General features: G+C 50.6%; 3 protein-coding genes across 6 annotated transcripts in view; all 3 read left to right on the plus strand.

The window, feature by feature from the left end:
• Positions 1-4133, plus strand: part of PHF12 (PHD finger protein 12) — a 53103-nt gene extending 48970 nt beyond the window's left edge. For all 3 annotated transcript variants that reach the window (XM_003797135.1, XM_012809776.2, XM_012809778.2), the window contains 4 exons: positions 546-644; positions 1455-1537; positions 2440-2578; positions 2878-4133. In XM_003797135.1, coding sequence (XP_003797183.1) covers positions 546-644; positions 1455-1537; positions 2440-2578; positions 2878-3212 — 656 coding nt within the window. In that variant the 3' untranslated portion in view covers positions 3213-4133. The remainder of the gene's footprint in view (positions 1-545; positions 645-1454; positions 1538-2439; positions 2579-2877) is intronic.
• A 1934-nt stretch (positions 4134-6067) lies between these two features.
• DHRS13 (dehydrogenase/reductase 13) lies at positions 6068-11148 on the plus strand. The gene is made up of 5 exons (XM_023517529.1): positions 6068-6336; positions 6439-6557; positions 7540-7663; positions 7857-8168; positions 10057-11148. The coding sequence occupies exons 1-5, from the start codon at positions 6210-6212 to the stop codon at positions 10506-10508; spliced, it is 1134 nt and encodes a 377-aa protein (XP_023373297.1). The 5' UTR covers positions 6068-6209; the 3' UTR covers positions 10509-11148.
• Positions 10546-18336, plus strand: part of FLOT2 (flotillin 2) — a 20526-nt gene continuing 12735 nt past the window's right edge. The window contains exon 1 of one of the 2 annotated variants that reach the window (XM_003797137.3): positions 10546-11394. In XM_003797137.3, the coding sequence (XP_003797185.1) occupies positions 11346-11394 (49 nt within the window). In that variant the 5' untranslated portion in view covers positions 10546-11345. The remainder of the gene's footprint in view (positions 11395-18336) is intronic. The other variant, XM_023517528.1, reaches the window with a different exon arrangement.

Here is an 18336-nt window from a genome sequence, read left to right on the forward strand (position 1 = left end):
TTAGAAATGTAGAGCTCAGGGCCCCACCTCAGACCTCCTGAATCAGAATCTGCATTTTAACAAGATCCAAAGGGGATTTATATGCATATGAAAATTTGAGAGGGCAGCACCTGTGGCTCAAAGGGGTAGGGCACCAGCCCCAAATGCTGGAGGTGGTAGGTTCAAGCCCAGCCCTGGCCAAAAACTGAAAAAAAAAAAAATCGAGAAACATTAGTCCATGCCTTCTTTTTTTTTCATGTTTTTACCATTGTTAGCAGCTGAAATACCCTGATAAGCCAACCAACAGCCCAGGAGCTTAAAGTATGATCATCTCTGAATTCTGTGGCCATCTTCAAAGATAGTGCTCCATACTCCGTGTTGGCTGTGGGTGGGGAGAGAAAGCCTCACTCTGAAGCAGCTCAGTGGCAGATGTGAGTTTGGAAAGATGAGTCATCCAGTGGGATGTTTCTCCAGGTTATGAGCCAAAGGTCCATATTTTGTTGGTTTATGTTTATATCACAGGATCTAAGTTTCTGAACGATCCTTTTCCTATGTTTGTCTTATAGTGCAAAGAAAGGAGGTACAGGCCCGAGCTGTGTTCTACCCCCTCTTAGGGTTGGGAGGAGCTGTGAACATGTGCTATCGAACCCTCTACATTGGGACAGGTGAGCCAGACAGGAAGCTGGGCAAGACACTGAATCTGTTGTTCAGCCCTAAGATTAATACCCATACCCACAGAAGCTAGAAAGGGGTGAGGGAAACCCTTTCCAGGGTTAGCTGCTTTAACTCAGTGGATATCCAGACTAGAGAGACATAAGAGTGGAGACAGTTGCTTGTCTTCCCTGGCTCAGCCCGTTTAGCATTTTGCTCAGTGTGGTATCAGCAGAAATGAAAGTCAGTTCTGACTCTGCTCAGGGAGGCATTTTCAATACTGCAAGGACAAACCTGAAAGAGAGAGCAAATACTTTGTCCCTGGAGATCTTCAAAAAAGATGTGTTGATTCCCTCAGTACACAGGCACACACCCCACCGCCCACAAAGTCCTATTAGTATCTGTTGGTTCCTTGTCACCCCTGCCAGAAGTCCTAGAGACAGACGGCCCTATATCTGGCACAGAAGGACAGACAGATTAACCCTTAGTCTAGACTTTCTTTCAGATGATACAGTTTATAGGTCCTGAACCTCTATGTTGTGTTCAAATGGAAGTAACCCCATCCCATCCTCTTCAGTAGTTCTCTGCATGCCTCTGGGTAGTGACCACATGTTCTAAAGCAGATCAGCCATCAGGGACAGCTGTTGTTTAGCAAGGGGTTAGAAAAGACAACCGTTTGTGTACAAAAATACAAGGAGAGGGCTCCAAGCTACCTGCCCCTTAAGGTCCATACTAGCATCTACCCGGCAGCTAACTCCCTCACCTCCCCCACACCTTACAATCTGTTCTCTGCTTCCTTACCCTCTACTTCTGCCACCTTGCAGGAGCTGACATGGATGTGTGCCTTACAAACTATGGTCACTGTAACTACGTGTCCGGGAAACATGCCTGCATATTCTACGATGAGGTAAGGGGTGGACATGGGTGGGAGGGAGCTTTCCCGACCTGAGGCCTCTCACAGGCACTGGGTTTTTTTGTTGTTATAGTTGGGTTTTTTTGTTTGTTTGTTTTTTTGAGACAGAGTCTCAAGCTGTACCCCTGGGTAGAGTGATGTGGCATCATAGCTCACAGCAACCTCCAACTCCTGGGCTTAAGTGATTGATTCTCTTCCCTCAGCCTCCCAAGTAGCTGGGACTACAGGTGTCCGCCACAACTCCCGGCTATTTTTTTGTTTTGTTTTGGTTGTAGTTGTTGTTTGGCAGGCCAGGGCTGGATTTGAACCTGCCAGCTCTGGTGTATGTGGCTGGCGCCTTAGCCACTTGAGCTATAGGCGCTGAGCCAACACTGGGTTTTTGTTCAGTGCCCTGGGGGAAAGGGGTAAGAGGTGGGAGCCTTCTCCTTTTCTTCCTTCCCTGTCACTCCTGGAGGATAGTCTTGGTGCAGAGGGCAGCCTACCAGGGCTACTTGCTTCCCAGAAGCAGGGCTGCTATTTCCCCTGTTGATCATAGGCACAGCAAGGGGAGCGGGACCCCACCCTAAAGCAGGGAGGGGACCAGCATAGAAGGAAGCCAAGTCCTGTGGGTATGTTCCTGTGAGTTTCATCATCATCACAGGCCAGTGAGTGTCATGTCAACAGGACCCGGTTCTGAGGGTTGGTGAAGGAGCAGTGGGAGAGCAGGGGCTATGAGCACTGGGGAAGGAAGGCTTACCTCGGAGGCAAGTCCCCATCTCCATTCTGAAAGGACAGGGTCAGGCCATGACTGGGGAAGAAAGTGAGTTCCCTAGTAGAGCTTTCTCCATATGTCCTCTCTCCCCTTAGCCTCAGGCCCCGTGCAGCAGACCATACATCTTATCTCCTCTCCTCCTCAGAATACCAAACATTATGAGCTGTTAAACTACAGTGAGCACGGGACAACGGTGGACAATGTGCTGTATTCATGTGACTTCTCCGAGAAGACCCCGCCAACTCCCCCAAGCAGTATTGTTGCCAAAGTGCAGAGTGTCATCAGTAAGTTGGAGCCGAGGCCCCTGTCACTTGCTGCCGATGACCTGCTGTCTCTTGCCTTCCTAGTTCCATTGGCCAAGCTCTCCTTGCCCGTGGGCCGCGGAGAAGCAAGTGCTGAGCACCTGCATTTGTGCACACACCTGTGTGGGGACTTCAGACTCCACCAACCCTTTCTGAGTGTCCCCCACCCCTAGTCATGCAGCAGTTGGAACTGGGAGACATAAGGGCCCAACCCTGGCAGACAGCCTAGATGGGTTGGCTGCTCACTCTTCCTCTCCTGTGACCATCCCCCTTTTTCCCAGGGCGCCGCCGGCACCAGAAACAGGATGAAGAGCCAAGTGAAGAGGCAGCCATGATGAGTTCCCAGGCCCAGGGGCCGCAGCGGAGACCCTGCAACTGCAAAGCCAGCAGCTCAAGCTTGATTGGGGGCAGTGGGGCCGGCTGGGAGGGCACGGCCTTACTGCACCATGGCAGCTACATCAAGCTGGGCTGCCTGCAGTTTGTCTTCAGCATCACTGAGTTTGCGACCAAACAGCCCAAAGGCGATGCCAGCCTGCTGCAGGATGGAGTCTTGGCTGAAAAGCTCTCTCTCAAGCCCCACCAGGGCCCTGTGCTGCGCTCCAACTCTGTTCCCTAGGGCAGGGGGCTACCTGCCACTGGCCTATATACCCACCCAAGACTCCTGCAATGCAAAAATGTACACAAACTAAGCCCGGGTGTTTTCTATACCAGAAACCCTTCAACTACAATCTTTGCATGACATGAAGAAAACCTTTTGACTTTTTTAAAAATCCTTTTTCTTTTCTCAAGTTCTAGGGGGCATTTGCACATATATTTGTACTCGACATTTCATGGGAAAGCGGCAGACCCGAGCTGAGGAACAGCGTGGGCAGGGAGGGGAAGACCGAGGTCTGGACTCTTCCTCCAACACAAAACCCTTCCCCACCCACCTTCTGCTCCCTCCCCCTCGCCCGCCGTTGTAAAATAATCAGAAACTTGTTCTATTTTGTGGCAGTGACAATAGTTTTATATTAAAAGAAAAAATACAGTTTTCATACAGCAAAATCTATACAATATCATTGTTTTATTTAATATAAAGATCGCTACCCACCCTCCTTCCATGGCTCCCACCCTCCAAGTTATTTTCCCTTTCTGCAGCGGTTGCACTACAGGTAGCTACTGTGTATTATGGACAAATGAGAAATGAATTCTTTTTCTGGCTGTCCATCTATTTTATTTCAAATAAGGAAAAGTGTACTTGGATTTTGTGTAAATACATCTAGTGATGACATTTTTTCAATGTTTTTAAAAACCGTGTACAGTACTACATGTGGTAGAGCGTTTCCTCAAATTGTCTATTGTAGCAAAAATGTTTTTGTCGTAAACCTGTTTTCGTCTCCTTTTTTTGTTCTCTTGCCACTTCTCTTCCTCCTGCCCCTGGCTCCCTCCTCTCTTCCCACCCCCACAACTAGTACCAATGTACATAGTAATTGTAATGTTTTAGACTTTACAGAAGCTTTCCTGTATTCTGTATATAAAAAAACAAAAATACTTCAAATTATGTTTTCTGCCTGTCTGTCCTACCTGTCATCACCCTTAGAGGGGCCCTCCTTTGGGCCTGGGTTCAGCAGATGGAGACCCCTCTGAACAGGTCTCACCAGAAAGTCCCCAAGGGAAGTTTGGGAAGGGAGTGTGGAGGACATTGGAAGAGCAGGGGTGCATCTACTGGGGGGGGGGCGTCTCTAGAGAAATCTTAATAGAGTGGAATCCAGTCTAGACCCAGCTACTTCTGGTTATGTGACTTACAGTTGCAGCTTCTCTACAACTGCTGTCTTTGCTGACCTGTCTACTGCATTACTTAATCATAAAGCTTGGGGGACCTCAAGCCAAACTCCATCCTTTTCTCCTCCCAAACATTAGTGAGACACTTTCTCTTGTATGGTTTCCTGAGGACAGTCTCTTGCTCCTTAGATAGAGGGCACCTCTCTTCGTATCCCAGCACTATTCTACTAATGTACATGTTTGTGTATCAGGATTTTGCCTTGAGGATAGAAAACGAATATTTCACACCCAACCTTATCCACAGTGTAGCTAAAAGGAAACTTCTGGAGTCTGAGTTCTGACTCTGGCTCCCATCTTTCCATATACTTTCGTCACCACCACTTTGTTCCTGCTGCCCTGATGAGCTTCCTGAACTCTCTTAAGAGCAGAAACATATACTCTGCTCAGCATTTTCAAGGGTAACCACACTGTGGGACATAGTTCAAGTGCCAAATATCAGGTGCCAAATTAGTTGTACTACAACTTTGGCAAGGTCTCACGTGACCTGGCTAGGAATGCCCTTAACCCACACCTCCCTAGCTGTCTTGCCCACCTCACTGTTGCTTCCATGGAGTGCATTGACTAATGGAGCTTTTTGGGGGGGGCTCTGAGACAAGATCTGACTCTGTCACCAAGGCTAGAGTGCTGTGACCCTATCATTCGCAGCTTACTGTAACCTTCAACTCCTGAGCTCAAGCAATCCTCAGACCTCAGCATCTGGAATATCTGGGACCATTCTGTAGAAACAGTGTCATTAGGCTGGTCTTGAACTCCTGACCTCAAGCTAGTCTCTTGCCCTGGCCTCCCAGGTAGCAAGGATTTTTCAGGCAGTGATGGAGCTTCTTTACCCTTTACCTGTTTTTGCCACCTATGAGAACCATTCAAAGACAAAATCTTCCTGAAGAGCAGTAACAGTTTTTACTCTCTATTATCTTCCTGCTTCCTTCCAAAAACAAAGGGACATAGGAAGAATCCGTGAGTGAATCCTGACAGCTTCTTCTTGCTGGTGCCACTCAGAACACACTGTAACCTCTCTAGTCTGTATGAGAAGAACGGGGAAAAAATCCTGGAAGCTAAGGGCTGGATGTGAGGATAAGGAATCCAAAGATTTGTTCATTGAGAGAAAAGCATCTAAGAGTGGAGTCTCTGACACAGGAGTATTCATGTACACAGGCATTTCCAGAAGGAAGGGACTCCACTATATACTCACGCCTATAGTAAACTTAGAGCTGTTCATTCAAGCACACACGCTCGAGAGTAGAGAGGCACACACACACTTCGAAGGACTCCTTATGTGTGCTAATGGGCACAAACACCTACACAGGGTTTACAGCGGTGCACACACAAAAAATCCAGAGGCACGCGCATAACCTGAGGTTGATCTTAGGACTCCTGACACCTAGAGGTGTGAATGACACCTAGAGGTCGTTCACACACAAACGTTGCAAATGCACTTACAAACCTAGAGGGCACTCCCAGCGTTCTGGTAGGTTCACACACACCTAGAAGGAGTTCCCACAGGCACTTGCCTAGGGGGCGCTCCCAGGGTCTGGAAGCACACAACGCACCTTGAAGGTGTTCACACCGGCACGCACCCCCTAGATGCAGGCGTTCGCCTAGGGGGCGCTCGCGGGGCCCACATGCACAAGCCGCGCACACACACCCCCGTCCGCCCCCGCCGTCTGGAGGCCCAGGCGCGCCCGGCGCCTATCCAGGCCTGTGCGGGGCGGATTGACAGCCGCTGGGCGGCGATCCAAGGCGGCGCGGGGCCTGGGCGGGAGCCGGGAGCCGGGAGCCGAGAGGCGCAGCTGGCATGGAGGCGCTGCTGCTGGGCGTGGGGTTGCTGCTGGGCGCCTACGTGCTTGTCTACTACAATCTGGTGAAGGCCCCGCCGTGCGGCTGCATCGGCAACCTGCGGGGCCGCACGGCCGTGGTCACGGGTGAGTACCGGCGGGCAGGCAGGCGGGCGGTGGGAGCCCGGGGCGGCTGGGGCTGCGGCCCGCCGGGCTCAGCCCTGTTCGGCTCCCGCCCGCCGTCCGCAGGCGCCAACAGCGGTATCGGGAAGATGACGGCGCTGGAACTGGCGCGCCGGGGAGCGCGCGTGGTGCTGGCCTGCCGCAGCCGGGAGCGCGGGGAGGCGGCAGCCTTCGACCTTCGCCAGGTGAGGGAGGGGAGGGAGGGGGCGGGTGAGAGGGTGAGCCGAGGACTCACCGCGACACAGAGGGGCCAGCAAAGCGCTCCAGGAGATCCAATTTCAGAGCCGAAAGTACGGCTCGGTTAAATGTCTGGAAGAGAGGGTGTACAGAATACTCCGGTCACACAGGGAAGGGGGACCAGAACCAAGCTGGGGAGGGGGCGTCTTGAAGGAAGTAATTGCTGTTCCAAGACGTTTAGGACTAGAAGGAATTAAGTTCCTGAAGAACAGTGGGGGAAGGAACAACAGTGGGAACACCGTATGCAAATGCCCTGAGGCAAGAGAGAAGCTAAGAAAAGGTTTAATGTGGCTGGAGCACAAAATATGACGAGGTGGGGCAAATTGAAGGGCTGAAAGCTTTGAGCCAGGGCCAGGTTCTGAGGCCCGGAAAAATCCACTGAGAAGCTGGGATTTTTAGGATTGGCAGCAGAGATCAGTAAAGAGTTCTACTGTTAGAACAGGCTCCGGACTGTTACAATAATTGTCTTTTGGAATGAACTCCTTTGTGGCTGTGTGGTGCCTGGACTGGGGAAGGAGGAGTGGGTGAAAAGAGACCAATGAGAAGTCGTTATAGATTTTTGGGTAAGTGATAAAGGGGAGAGGGGATCATGATAATGATAAAAGCAAGTACCTGCACAGTGCTTATTGCATGTATTTAACACATATGAACTCATTTAATCCTCAACAGCTCTATGAGATAGATACTATTACTATTCTTCCCATTTTACAGTGAGAACTGAGGCCCAGGGAGATTATGTATATTGCTCAAGGTTACCCTCTAGCAAGAGGCAAAGTCAGGATTTGAATCGATATTAGATTTACCCACTACACTTCATGCATGGGGCAGATTTTAGTAATAGTAGTAGATGGACTCTTAGAATTTGGTCCCTGGGGAGAGGGAAGAGGAGAGAGGTCCCTGGTGACAAGCCCAGCCCTTGCTGCTCCACAGGAGAGTGGAAACAATGAGGTCATCTTCATGGCCCTGGACTTGGCCAGTTTGGCCTCAGTTCGGGCTTTTGCGGCTGCCTTCCTGAGCTCTGAGCCACGGTTGGACATCCTCATCCACAATGCTGGTGAGGGACAGCAGGCCCTGCAGTGGGTGGGGTGGATGGCCAGGGGTAGCTGCCCCCTCCATCAAGGCCCTGCCAAAGGCCAGGGGCTGGAGGACTCATGGGAAGGCTGCCCCCATTCGCATCTCACAGATGGGGATGCCCAGGACACAGGGTTCCTTCAAGACCATCTGCTCACACCTAGCCTCTGCCCCAGGGATCAGTTCCTGTGGCCGGACTCGAGAGACCTTTAACCTGCTGCTTCGGGTGAACCACATTGGTCCCTTCCTGCTGACACACCTGCTGCTGCCTCGCTTGAAGACTTGTGCTCCTAGCCGCGTGGTGGTGGTCTCCTCAGCTGCCCACCGGCGTGGACACCTTGACTTCAAACACCTAGACCGCCCAGTGGTGGGCTGGCAGCAGGAACTGCGGGCTTATGCTGACAGTAAGCTGGCCAATGTATTATTTGCCCGGGAGCTCGCCACCCAGCTTGCGGGCACTGGCGTCACCTGCTATGCAGCCCATCCAGGTGAGGCCTGGTTCTCTGGCTGTCCTTGATCGCCCTTTCCCATCCCTCTCCCATCCTGCGCTCCCTTGGTGCCTCTCATTGAGTCATAGAATCTCACAGTAGGAAGGAAGAATAGTCCAAGCAGAGACTTATTCTTACTGATCTTGAACCAAGCTGTCTTCTAGGTTCTTCCTTGCACACTGCAAGCTTGGATGCTGACCTCTGGGTGGGAGATGGCAATATATAAGACCCAGATTCTCACCCCCTGGAGCCATCTCTACTGACTGAACTAAATAATAATAATAATATGATGATGATGATAGCTAATAATTATTCACTCATCCAAGAAGCATTTACCAATACTGGGTACATATCAGGCAGTCCACAAATAAAGACCTTACTCTCATAGAGTCTGCATCCTAGTTGGGAGGCGAGAGAGACAGCCAGTAAATAAATATATACAGTGATAAGTGGTTATGAAGTGCTATGAGGAAAGATTAAACAGGGTAAGGGGGGGGGGGTGGCTAACCGCCCATAGCACAGCAGTTACGGCACCAGCCACATACACCAAGGCTGGTGGGTCTCAATCCAGCCTGGGCCAGCTAAACAACAGTGACACCTACAACAACAACAAAAAATAGCCAGGCATTGTGGCAGGCACCTGTAATCCCAGCTACTTGAGAGGCTGAGGCAAGAGAATCGCTTATGACCAAGAGTTTGAGGTTGCTGTAAGTGTGACACCACAGCACTCTACCGAAGGTGATATAATGACACTGTCGCAAAAAGAATGAGAAAATAAGAAACAGGGTAAGGGGGAATATGGAATGCCAGGAGGTATTATTTTATCAAGGGCAGTCAAAGGAGACATTATCTATAAAGATGGCATTTGAACAGTGACCTGAAAGATGCTGGCTTACTAGGGGGACACCCAAAAAGAAGACAGCTAAGTGCACAGGCCCCAAGGCAGAAGTTCCTAATCAGTTTGAGAAAGGTTAGTATGGCTGGAACTGAGTGAGGGGAGAGAGTAGCAAGAAATGAGATTGTAGAAATAGGTTGGATCACACAGGGTTTGGAGATCCACTGTAGACATTTTAGCTTTTACTCTGAGTGCAGAAATTGGTGAATAGACTCATCCTTGCCTTTAGGGAATAGGTTTACACCAGGATACCATATTAGCATACTGCATATTAAGTAATCATTGCCTGTGACTCATTAGTAATTATAGTTACAATAATAATGATCAGAAACTAATCTTTCTTAATCCTTTATTACACTTCCATATCCCTGATGTCCAAAAACACCAACTGGCTTGGCACCTATGGCTCAAGCGGCTAAGGCGCCATCCACATACACCTAAGGTGGTGGGTTCAAATCCCCAGCCCGGGCCCACCAAACAATGATGGCTGCAACCAAAAAATGGCCAGGCGTTGTGGCAGGCGCCTGTAGTCTCAGCTACTTGGGAGGCTGAGGCAGGAGACTCGCTTGAGCCCAGGAGTTGGAGGTTGCTGTGAGCTGTGATGCCACGGCACTCTACCCTGGGGGATAGCTTGAGGCTCCGTCTCAAAAAAAAAAAAAAAACACTGACTGGTGCTTAATAAATGCTGGTTAAACAAAGGAACAGGACTAAAGTTAGAAGAAAAGATGGAGAGGGACTTGAGAATTATTCTGGGCAGGAAACAGCATGACCAAAAGCTGGGAGATAGAGATATATTATACAAGCAGTTTGGATGCAGAGAGGAGGCTTCACATAGGATGTGAGTAAAGTCACCTTGTGGGGTCCCTGAATACTCCCCTGGTTTCCTGGACCCAGATTCTGTCCCTCACATCCCTCCTCGCTCTGTTCTAGTTGCTCATACCCTGGGCCTTCACCTACGTCCTCTCCAACTCCTTTCTTTCTTCCTGCCTACAGGGCCTGTGAACTCAGAGTTGTTCCTGCGCCACGTTCCTGGATGGCTGCGCCCAATTTTGCGCCCACTGGCTTGGTTGGTACTCCGGGCACCAAGAGGGGGTGCCCAGACACCCCTGTACTGCGCTCTACAGGAGGGTATTGAGCCCCTCAGTGGGAGATACTTTGCCAACTGCCACGTGGAGGAGGTGCCCCCAGCTGCCCGAGATGACCGGGCTGCCCACCGGCTGTGGGAGGCCAGCAAGAGGCTAGCAGGGCTTGGGCCTGAGGAGGATGCTGAACCTGATGAGTACCCCCAGCCTGAGGATTCAGGGGTCCCATGCTCTCCGAGCACTCCCCACCCTGAGGAGCCCTCAGTTTCTGAACCTTGCCCCAGCCCTCAGAACTCACCAGATTTGTCTGAGGTGACCAGACGAATTTGGGTGAAAACTGAGCCGGAGACCCAAGTCTCCTAAATCTCAGGCTGGGGATGCTTTTCGTGGTACTTGGTAGCTTTTGAGAACTGCAGCTACGTACCATGCCCTGAGCACTGAGGGATTTGCAATTTTTACCTCCATGGTTACTTTCTGGGGCCTCAAGTTGTATTCTGGACAGCTCTTTTCCTGGTTGAAGAAATAATGGGCGATTATTTCTTCCTGAGACTGACAGTAACCCCAGATGGAGGGGTGGAGGGTAAGGTGCCAGACACCAGGCTTCTCAGGATTTTGAATTTCGGGTTTCCAGGCCCCACCCTCTTTGATTCTGATCAGCTCTGTAGCAGGGCCTGGGAATTTGTTTCATGCACTGCCAACGCTGAGAATTACCCTAACGGAGCCCTTTGCACGCATCTAGCTAGGTAGTTAAATTACCCCCATTTTACGGAGGCAGGATTAGGCTCCAGAGGTAAGGGACTTGCCCAAGGTCTCAAAGCTAGTTCTAGCAGGGACTGACTGGGGTTGGCGGCCAACTGCTGCAAGAGGGGTGCTGGGAGGTAAATCATGGCTGGGCGATTGTTACTGAGACGGCCCGTAGGAGTGCAGAGAAGCCTCCCGGGGTGCCTTAGGACTAGGCCCGGCGATCTCGAGCCACTCGTAATAAAGCGCGTTTGCTGCCGGGGCTGCGCTCGCTCCTGCCTCTCTCAACATGCCGGCCCCGCCCTCCGCCGCCACACTTCCGGCGGGGCTGCGACCACAGAGGGGCGCGGGCGGGCGGCGCTGGGGGTGGCGGGATAGGCTGGGCGCGGCCAGCTCTGCGGACCCGCTGCTGCGGTCTAGGTCTGTGTGGTCCCCGGGGCCCTCCGTGCTGCCGGCGCCATGGGCAATTGCCACACGGTGGGGCCCAACGAGGCACTAGTGGTCTCAGGTGAGAGGACCGTGAGGGAAGTGGGTGGTGGGGCACCCAGCGCTGGGGAGGGTGATTCGGGTTGGGTGCAGGGCTGGGAAGGGCCGGGCCGAGTCCGCCGCGCTACGCAGGACGCTGCCGGGGCGGCACCTGAGACCCCTTCCAGGAGAAACCCCCATACTCAACGCTTTCGGTGCTCCGCGCCCTCGGGCACCTCCGGAGACTTCCCCTCCCACTGCGTGTTTTCCTGTATTTGTGCGCTCCTCTCTTCCCTTTCCCTAGGCGGGGCCTCCCCTCCGCTCCGCTGCAAGCTTGTGGGGTCCAGAACTGACGCCGTGGGGTTCTGGGAGGGAGGGGACTAGGGTTCCCGAAACGCAGAGGTTTGGCTGGGCCAACACCCAAGACTGGGTATGGGTCGCGCAGCTCTCGAGAGCAGGTGCCTGTATGGGGAGGGGCCCCCTGAGACGTGGATCCTTTCTCTGAGCCCAAATAGACCCGTTAATTCCGAGCAGGCCGGGGCTCGCTGGGGTTTACTGGCATTGCCCGCCCGGGAAACGCGGGTGCGGCCTCTACAGGTTGGGAAACCCAGCTCCACATTGCGAAATTCTGCAAACTCCGTAATTTCTCTCTAGGTGAGGGTTGGAGACTGCAGTATTGGCGAAGGGGGGCTGCTGTTTAGATTGTGTATTTGGGATTCCTTGGGAGGTGGCCGAAGCCTTTCGAGCCACCAGGGTGTGCAGCCTCTGGCTCCCAGGTAGGGTGGGTGTTGGCTGACAGCTCGGAGGCCCGGAGCTACAGGATTCCTTCCTGTCTTACCTCGCACTGTTAGCGGTGATTTCCAGCCTGTGTGCACAGTTGGTAGGACTGGCGAGTGCTATGAGCAAAGAGATAGAAGGGGATGAATCCCTGAACCTGGTCTCATATCTGCCCGCCCCTGGGGAGGTGTGATAAATCCATTGAGAACCTTCCTTCTAAAACATGGCCTTTGAAGGTTGGGTGCAGTGGCTCACTCTTCTAATCCTAGCATTCTGGGAGGCAGAGGCAAGAGGATCCCTTAAGCTAAGGAGTTCAAGACCAGTCTGAGCTTGAGATCCTATCTGTACTAAAAACGTAAAAATTAGCCACACATTGTGTCAGATGCCTCTAGTCCCAGCTACAGGCGGGACTGAGCTGGAGGAGGCTGAGGCAGGAGGATCACTTGAACCCAAGAGGTTGAGGTTGCTGTGAGGTAGGCTGTGACACTTGGGAAACAGAGAGAGATTCTACCTCTCTGTAGAAAAAAAAGAAAAATCAGTCTCTTCACTGAGACATCTCCACTGTGGGTGAGATAAGATACCTCACCCTCTTGAGACCAGAGATAATAGCATTCGAGTCAGAAGAGAGACCCCCCAAAGAGCATTGAGGCCAAATTTGCCCCTTTATAATAAGACCTGGGCCTGTCTTCCAGCCCCTTCTATCAGCGAAGGCTTTTAGAAACCTGAATCTGCACCAAACTTTGTTTTTCTTTTGGAATTTCCTTCAGGAAGCCCAAACTCTGGGCTGAGGAGACAAAAGCTTCAATTCTATCCCTGTGGAAAGTCTTGAGACAGAGTAGGGAGAAGAGCCTGAGATGGGTTCCTCTGTGCCTTCCCTTTACCAGGAATCTGGTCCTCAGACCAGAGGCCAGTGCAATGCAAGCATCTAAGATGTTTCAGAGGCAGAGAGAAGAGGTCATGCTGACAACCGAAAGTGCTAGAGGGCAAGAAACAGAGAGATAATTCCTAGCATAATAGTACCTCGAGATTTGAGATGATCAAACCAAAATGCAGCTCCCTTTTGCATGAGACTCAGGAGAGCAGAGCACCTGCTTCTGGCCCTGCCCCACCTGTCTACCTTATTCCTTGGCATTGAAGTCCAGAGGAGTCTCACTTTCATGATCATCTCTATCTCTTATTGTCTAACCTCCTTCCTTCATTCTGTAACATAAAATGTTTTTCTCTCTTTCTACTTTAAAAAATTTAAAAGGGGAATTCTTTTCATTTTTTGGAAAGGGAGGGAAGTACATTTTTATTTCCACTAACCTTGACTGAAATTTAGTATTTCCTATGGTCATAAATGTCGACAATAATCCATGATAGTATTAGCAGATATTTTCCTACTTACTGCAGTGTTGCAGGTACCTTGAAAATCATTTATGCTGGGCAGCACCTATAACTCAGTGGGCAGGGCGCGGCCACATACACGGAGGCTGACTGGCAGGTTTGAACCTGACCCCAGGCAGGTCTGCTAAAACAACAATGACAACTGCAATAACAACAACAACAAAATAGCCGGACATTGTGGCGGGCACCTGTAGTCCCAGCTACTTGGGAGGCTGAGGCAAGAGAATCACTTAAGACTGGGTGGTACCTGTGGCCCAGTGAGTAGGGCACCAGCCCCATATACCGAGGGTGGTGGGTTCAAACCCAGCTCCAGCCAAACAGCAACAAAAAAATAGCCGGGCGTTGTGGTGGGTGCCTGTAGTCCTAGCTACTCGGGAGGCTAAGGCAAGAGAATCGCCTAAGCCCAAGAGCTGGAGGTTGCTGTAAGCTATCATGCCACAGGACTCTATCAAGGACGATAGTGAGACTCTGTCTCAAAAAAAACCCCTAAAAATTATAAAGAAAATAAAAGAGAATCACTTACAACCAAGAGTTAGAGGTTGTGAGCTATGACATTACGGCAGTCTACTGAGGGCGACATAGTGACACTGTCTCAAAAAAAAAAAAAAAATCATTTATGGTCAATGCTGCTGTGAAATTAAGCTAGTAATAATACTTAGTGCATTAATAAAAAAGCATATTATTATATCATACATCTGATTATTTTAGCATTTTTATAACTTGGTAAAATTTCTTATGGATTTTATACATTTGTAAATATTCTGAGGAGGGGTCATTAGACATTGCCAGACTACTAAAGGGGTTGTGGTTCAAAAAAGGCTAAAAACCTCTTGTAGGATATGGTCCTCTTGACTAGTAGGAAGCAGATGAAGGAGGAGCAGGAAGGGAGGGAGGAATATTCCTGAGGAGGCAGAGCAGTGCGCTGTGTCTGGTAAGGGGCCTAGAGGGTAGAATGGAGGTTATCATGGAGTGTTTTGGAGTTCTTCAGCTTGATTGAGGACAAAGCAAGGAAGAGCAAATTGGGTTACAAAAAGCAAAATAAAATTAGGAGAGGCTGGGCGTGGTGACTCACGCCTGTAATCCTAGTACTCTGGGAGCCCAAGGCAGGTGGATTACCCTGAGTTCGGAGGTTTAAGACCAGCCAAAGCCAGAGTGAGACCCCGTCTCTACCAAAAAAAAACAGCCAGGCGTTGTGGCAGGTGCCTGTAGTCCCAGTTACTTGGGAGGCTGAGGCAAGAGAATCACTTAAGCCCAAGAGTTGGAGGTTGCTATGAGCTGTGACGCCACGGCACTCTACCAAGGGTCACAGAGTGAGACTCTGTCTAAATAAATAAATAAATACATTTAGGAGAAATTTCCAGGTCTCGATGTTAGCAAAATTTCTTTTTGCAAGAGGTCCTTGATCTTGGAAATTCAAAGAATGAATCCACAGACCACACAAATCAGTGATAGGACATGATTCATTAGACAGAAAGGAATACAGAAGGAATGAACCCCTACTCCCAGAACTGTGCCAGTAGAGGTGGGAGAACCAAGTCGGAATCCCTTGTGGGTCTTTTGTCTAGAGTTCAGGGAAGTCCTGGAAGTAAACTCACACTTGGCTAAGAGCTGGCAGGAGGAAAACATTTCTCCCTGTTGATTAGTGAATATGTATTTTTTTTTTTTTAGAAACAAAAGTCTCACTTTCTCGCCCTTGATAGAGTCCTGTGGCATCACAGCTCACAGCAACCTCCAACTCCTAGGCTTAGGCAGTTCTCTTGCATCAGCCTCCTGAGTAGCTGGGACTACAGGCACCCACCACAAAGCCTGGTTATTTTTTGTTGCAGTTTGGCGGAGGCCGGGTTTGAACCCACCACCCTCAGTATATGGGGCTGGTGCCCTACCCACTGAGCCACAGGCACCGGCCTGTCTGTGAATATGTATATTAACAAATGAATGTGTCGGCTCAGCGCCTATGGCTCAAGTGGCTAAGGCGCCAGCCACATACACCTAAGGTGGCAGGTTCAAATCCAACCTGGGCCTGCCAAACAACAATGACGGCTGCAACAACAACAAAAAAAAATAGCCAGGCATTGTGGCGGGCGCCTGTGGTCCCAGCTACTTGGGAGGCGGAGGCAGGAGACTCGCTTGAGCCCAGGAGTTGGAGGTTGCTGTGAGCTGTGATGCCACGGCACTCTACCCAGGGGGACAGCTTGAGGCTCTGTCTCAAAAAAAAAAAAAAAACAAATGAATGTGTCCTTTTAGCTCCTAGCAGCGGGTTGTAGGAGCTAAAAGGAGGAGCCTGTATACATGAAACGTTAGCCAAACTGCTTTTCTTCTGTCTTGCTTATATTCAGAGAGTGCAGTTTGGAGAAAAGAAGCCTGTCTGCTCAGGCCTAAATTATGGGGGTCCCTACCCAGCCCTGAATGGGGGAGCCTTGTTTCATCAAGATGATTAAGAGCTGGAGAGGTTGAGGAAGGGGCACCTAACTGTCCCCTTGGGAGAGGCAGACTGTGGGAGATCAGAAGCTACAGGCAGATGCCTTCCAAGGGATGAAGCTGCTGGGGGTGGGGCAATCTGGCAATCCCAGTTTCCTGTTGTGGCTACCCCTGGGAACCTGGCCATGTTGTCCTTGGCTACTGCCCAGCTTGAGCTGTGGCATCTTATTTCCAAGGTCAAAGAATAAGTTAAAGGTAAAGGGTGGACACCCACCTCGTTTCCCCATCCCATCCCAACGTTACTACACCCTCTCACAGCACATTGAGAATGCCCTGGATCTGGGCAGATGTAGATATGCCCCAGCCCCCACCAGGCCCAAAAATACAGAACAAGCTGTGATTTTTGACCTTCTTCCAGTTTCACTTGATCCCATGATAGTTTGGGTTTCAGACCGACTGCCTGTCCTCAGAGGCTTCCCCACCTCACCTCCCAGAAAAGAGAAACCCATTAAGGCTTGCCTTGAGCAGCAGCCCTGTGGGCAGTAATTTCCACCCAGAGAAAGAGCCAGGCCTATGACCCCTTCTTCCTGCTCCTGCCTACACTGTAGGGCTGCTCTTTGATCCCCAGACCTCTCTGGCTTGGCTACTAGCACTCCATACCCAACGGCAGACCCGGGAACCTGGGATAGCAGCCCTGTGAGCAGTCTCAGACACCTGCTCTCCAGCCTTTCAAGCCCTTCCCAATGGAGAGGGGTATCTTTTTTCCTTTGTTTCCAGCTGTCAAAACTTGTCCCCAGTTTGCTATTCTCTCCAGCGTCTCTGTTTTGGTGGCTGGCCTCACCCAACAACCACCCAAACCCAGACTTTAGAGCTGCGCTGTCCACTGCAATGGCCGCTAGCCATATAAAGTAATTAAATAAAAAATTTAGGAGCAGCTCCTGTGGCTCAAAGGAGTACGCCGGCCCCATATGCCAGAGATGGTGGGTTCAAACGCAGCCTTGGCCAAAACCTGCAAAAAAAAAAAAAAAAAAATTTAGTTCCTCAGTCATGCTGGTCACGTGGGAAGTATGTAATAGCAAGCTGTGGCTACCATACCACACAGTATAGGTAGAGGACATTTCTACCCCCAAAGAAAGTTCTCTTGGACAAGACTGCTCTAGATGTTATCCCCTCATAACCATGCCTTGCCTGGGTTACTGTAAGAAGCTTCTACCCAATCTCCCTAAATCTTGTATATGTAACCTTGGCACTCCTCATCTTACATCCCTGTGTGGCTCCCCATCACTCACATACAGCTCCTTGTCCTGACACAGAAAACACTCTGTGATCTGCCCTCAATGACATTATACACACCTACACAAAACCAGCCCAGACTCTCTTTTATTTTGGGGGGGGGGGTTGTTGTTGTGTTTTTTGTTTGTTTATATTTGAGACAGTATCGCTTTGTCGCTCTGCCCTCAGTAGAGTGCCCTGGAGTTATTGCTCACAGTTATAGCCCACAGCTCAAACTCTTGGGCTCAAGCGATTTTCTTGTCTCAGCCTCCCAAGTAGCTAGGACTAAAGACGTCCGCCACAATGCTCAGCTATTTTTAGGGATGGGGGTCTTGCTCTGGCCCAGGCTAGTCTTGAACCTATAAGCTCAGGCAGTCCACCTACCTCGGCCTCCCAGAGTGCTAAGGATTACAGGTGTGAGCCTCTGTCCCTATCCTGCCCCAGACTCTTGATCATGGGAAGCAAATACCTTGAGGCTTTTAGGAAAGCCCAAGTTTGTGAAGGTGGAAGAGGTAACACCTGGCTTTTTCCCAAGTCATACTTCCTTTCAGTCATTAGTTTTCCATAGATTTCTTTGTGCTACAAGTCAACTCCTGCTTCAGTTTTTACTTAAGTTTCCTTGAGCTTGATGAGTAATTTTGGTATTAACAGGAGCATTCACACCAGGCACTGTGGCTCAGGCCTGTAATCCTGGCACTTTGGTAGGCTGAAGCAGGATCCCTTGAGCTTCGGAGTTCGAGACCAGCTTGAGCAAGAGCAAGACCCCCATCTCTAAAAATAGCCAGGCAGGGGCCAGGCTCAGTGGCTCACACCTGTTTCCCAGCACTTGGGAGGCTGAGGCAAGAGACTCACTTAAGCCTATGATTTTGAGGTTGCTTTGAGCTATGACTCCACAGCACTCTACCAGAGGTGACAAAATGAGACTCTATCTCAAAAATAAAAACAGAGGCTCGGCGCCTGTGGCTCAAGTGGCTAAGGCGCCAGCCACATACACTTAAGGTGGTGGGTTTGAATCCAGCCCAGGCCCACCAGACAGCAATGACGGCTGCAACCAAAAAATAGCCGGGCATTGTGGCAGGTGCCTGTGGTCCCAGCTGCTTGGGAGGCTGAGGCAGGAGACTCGCTTGAGCCC

The sequence above is a fragment of the Otolemur garnettii genome, unplaced genomic scaffold (genome assembly GCF_000181295.1).
Source record: "Otolemur garnettii isolate 467f Iridium unplaced genomic scaffold, OtoGar3 scaffold00112, whole genome shotgun sequence".
NCBI lineage: Eukaryota > Metazoa > Chordata > Mammalia > Primates > Galagidae > Otolemur > Otolemur garnettii.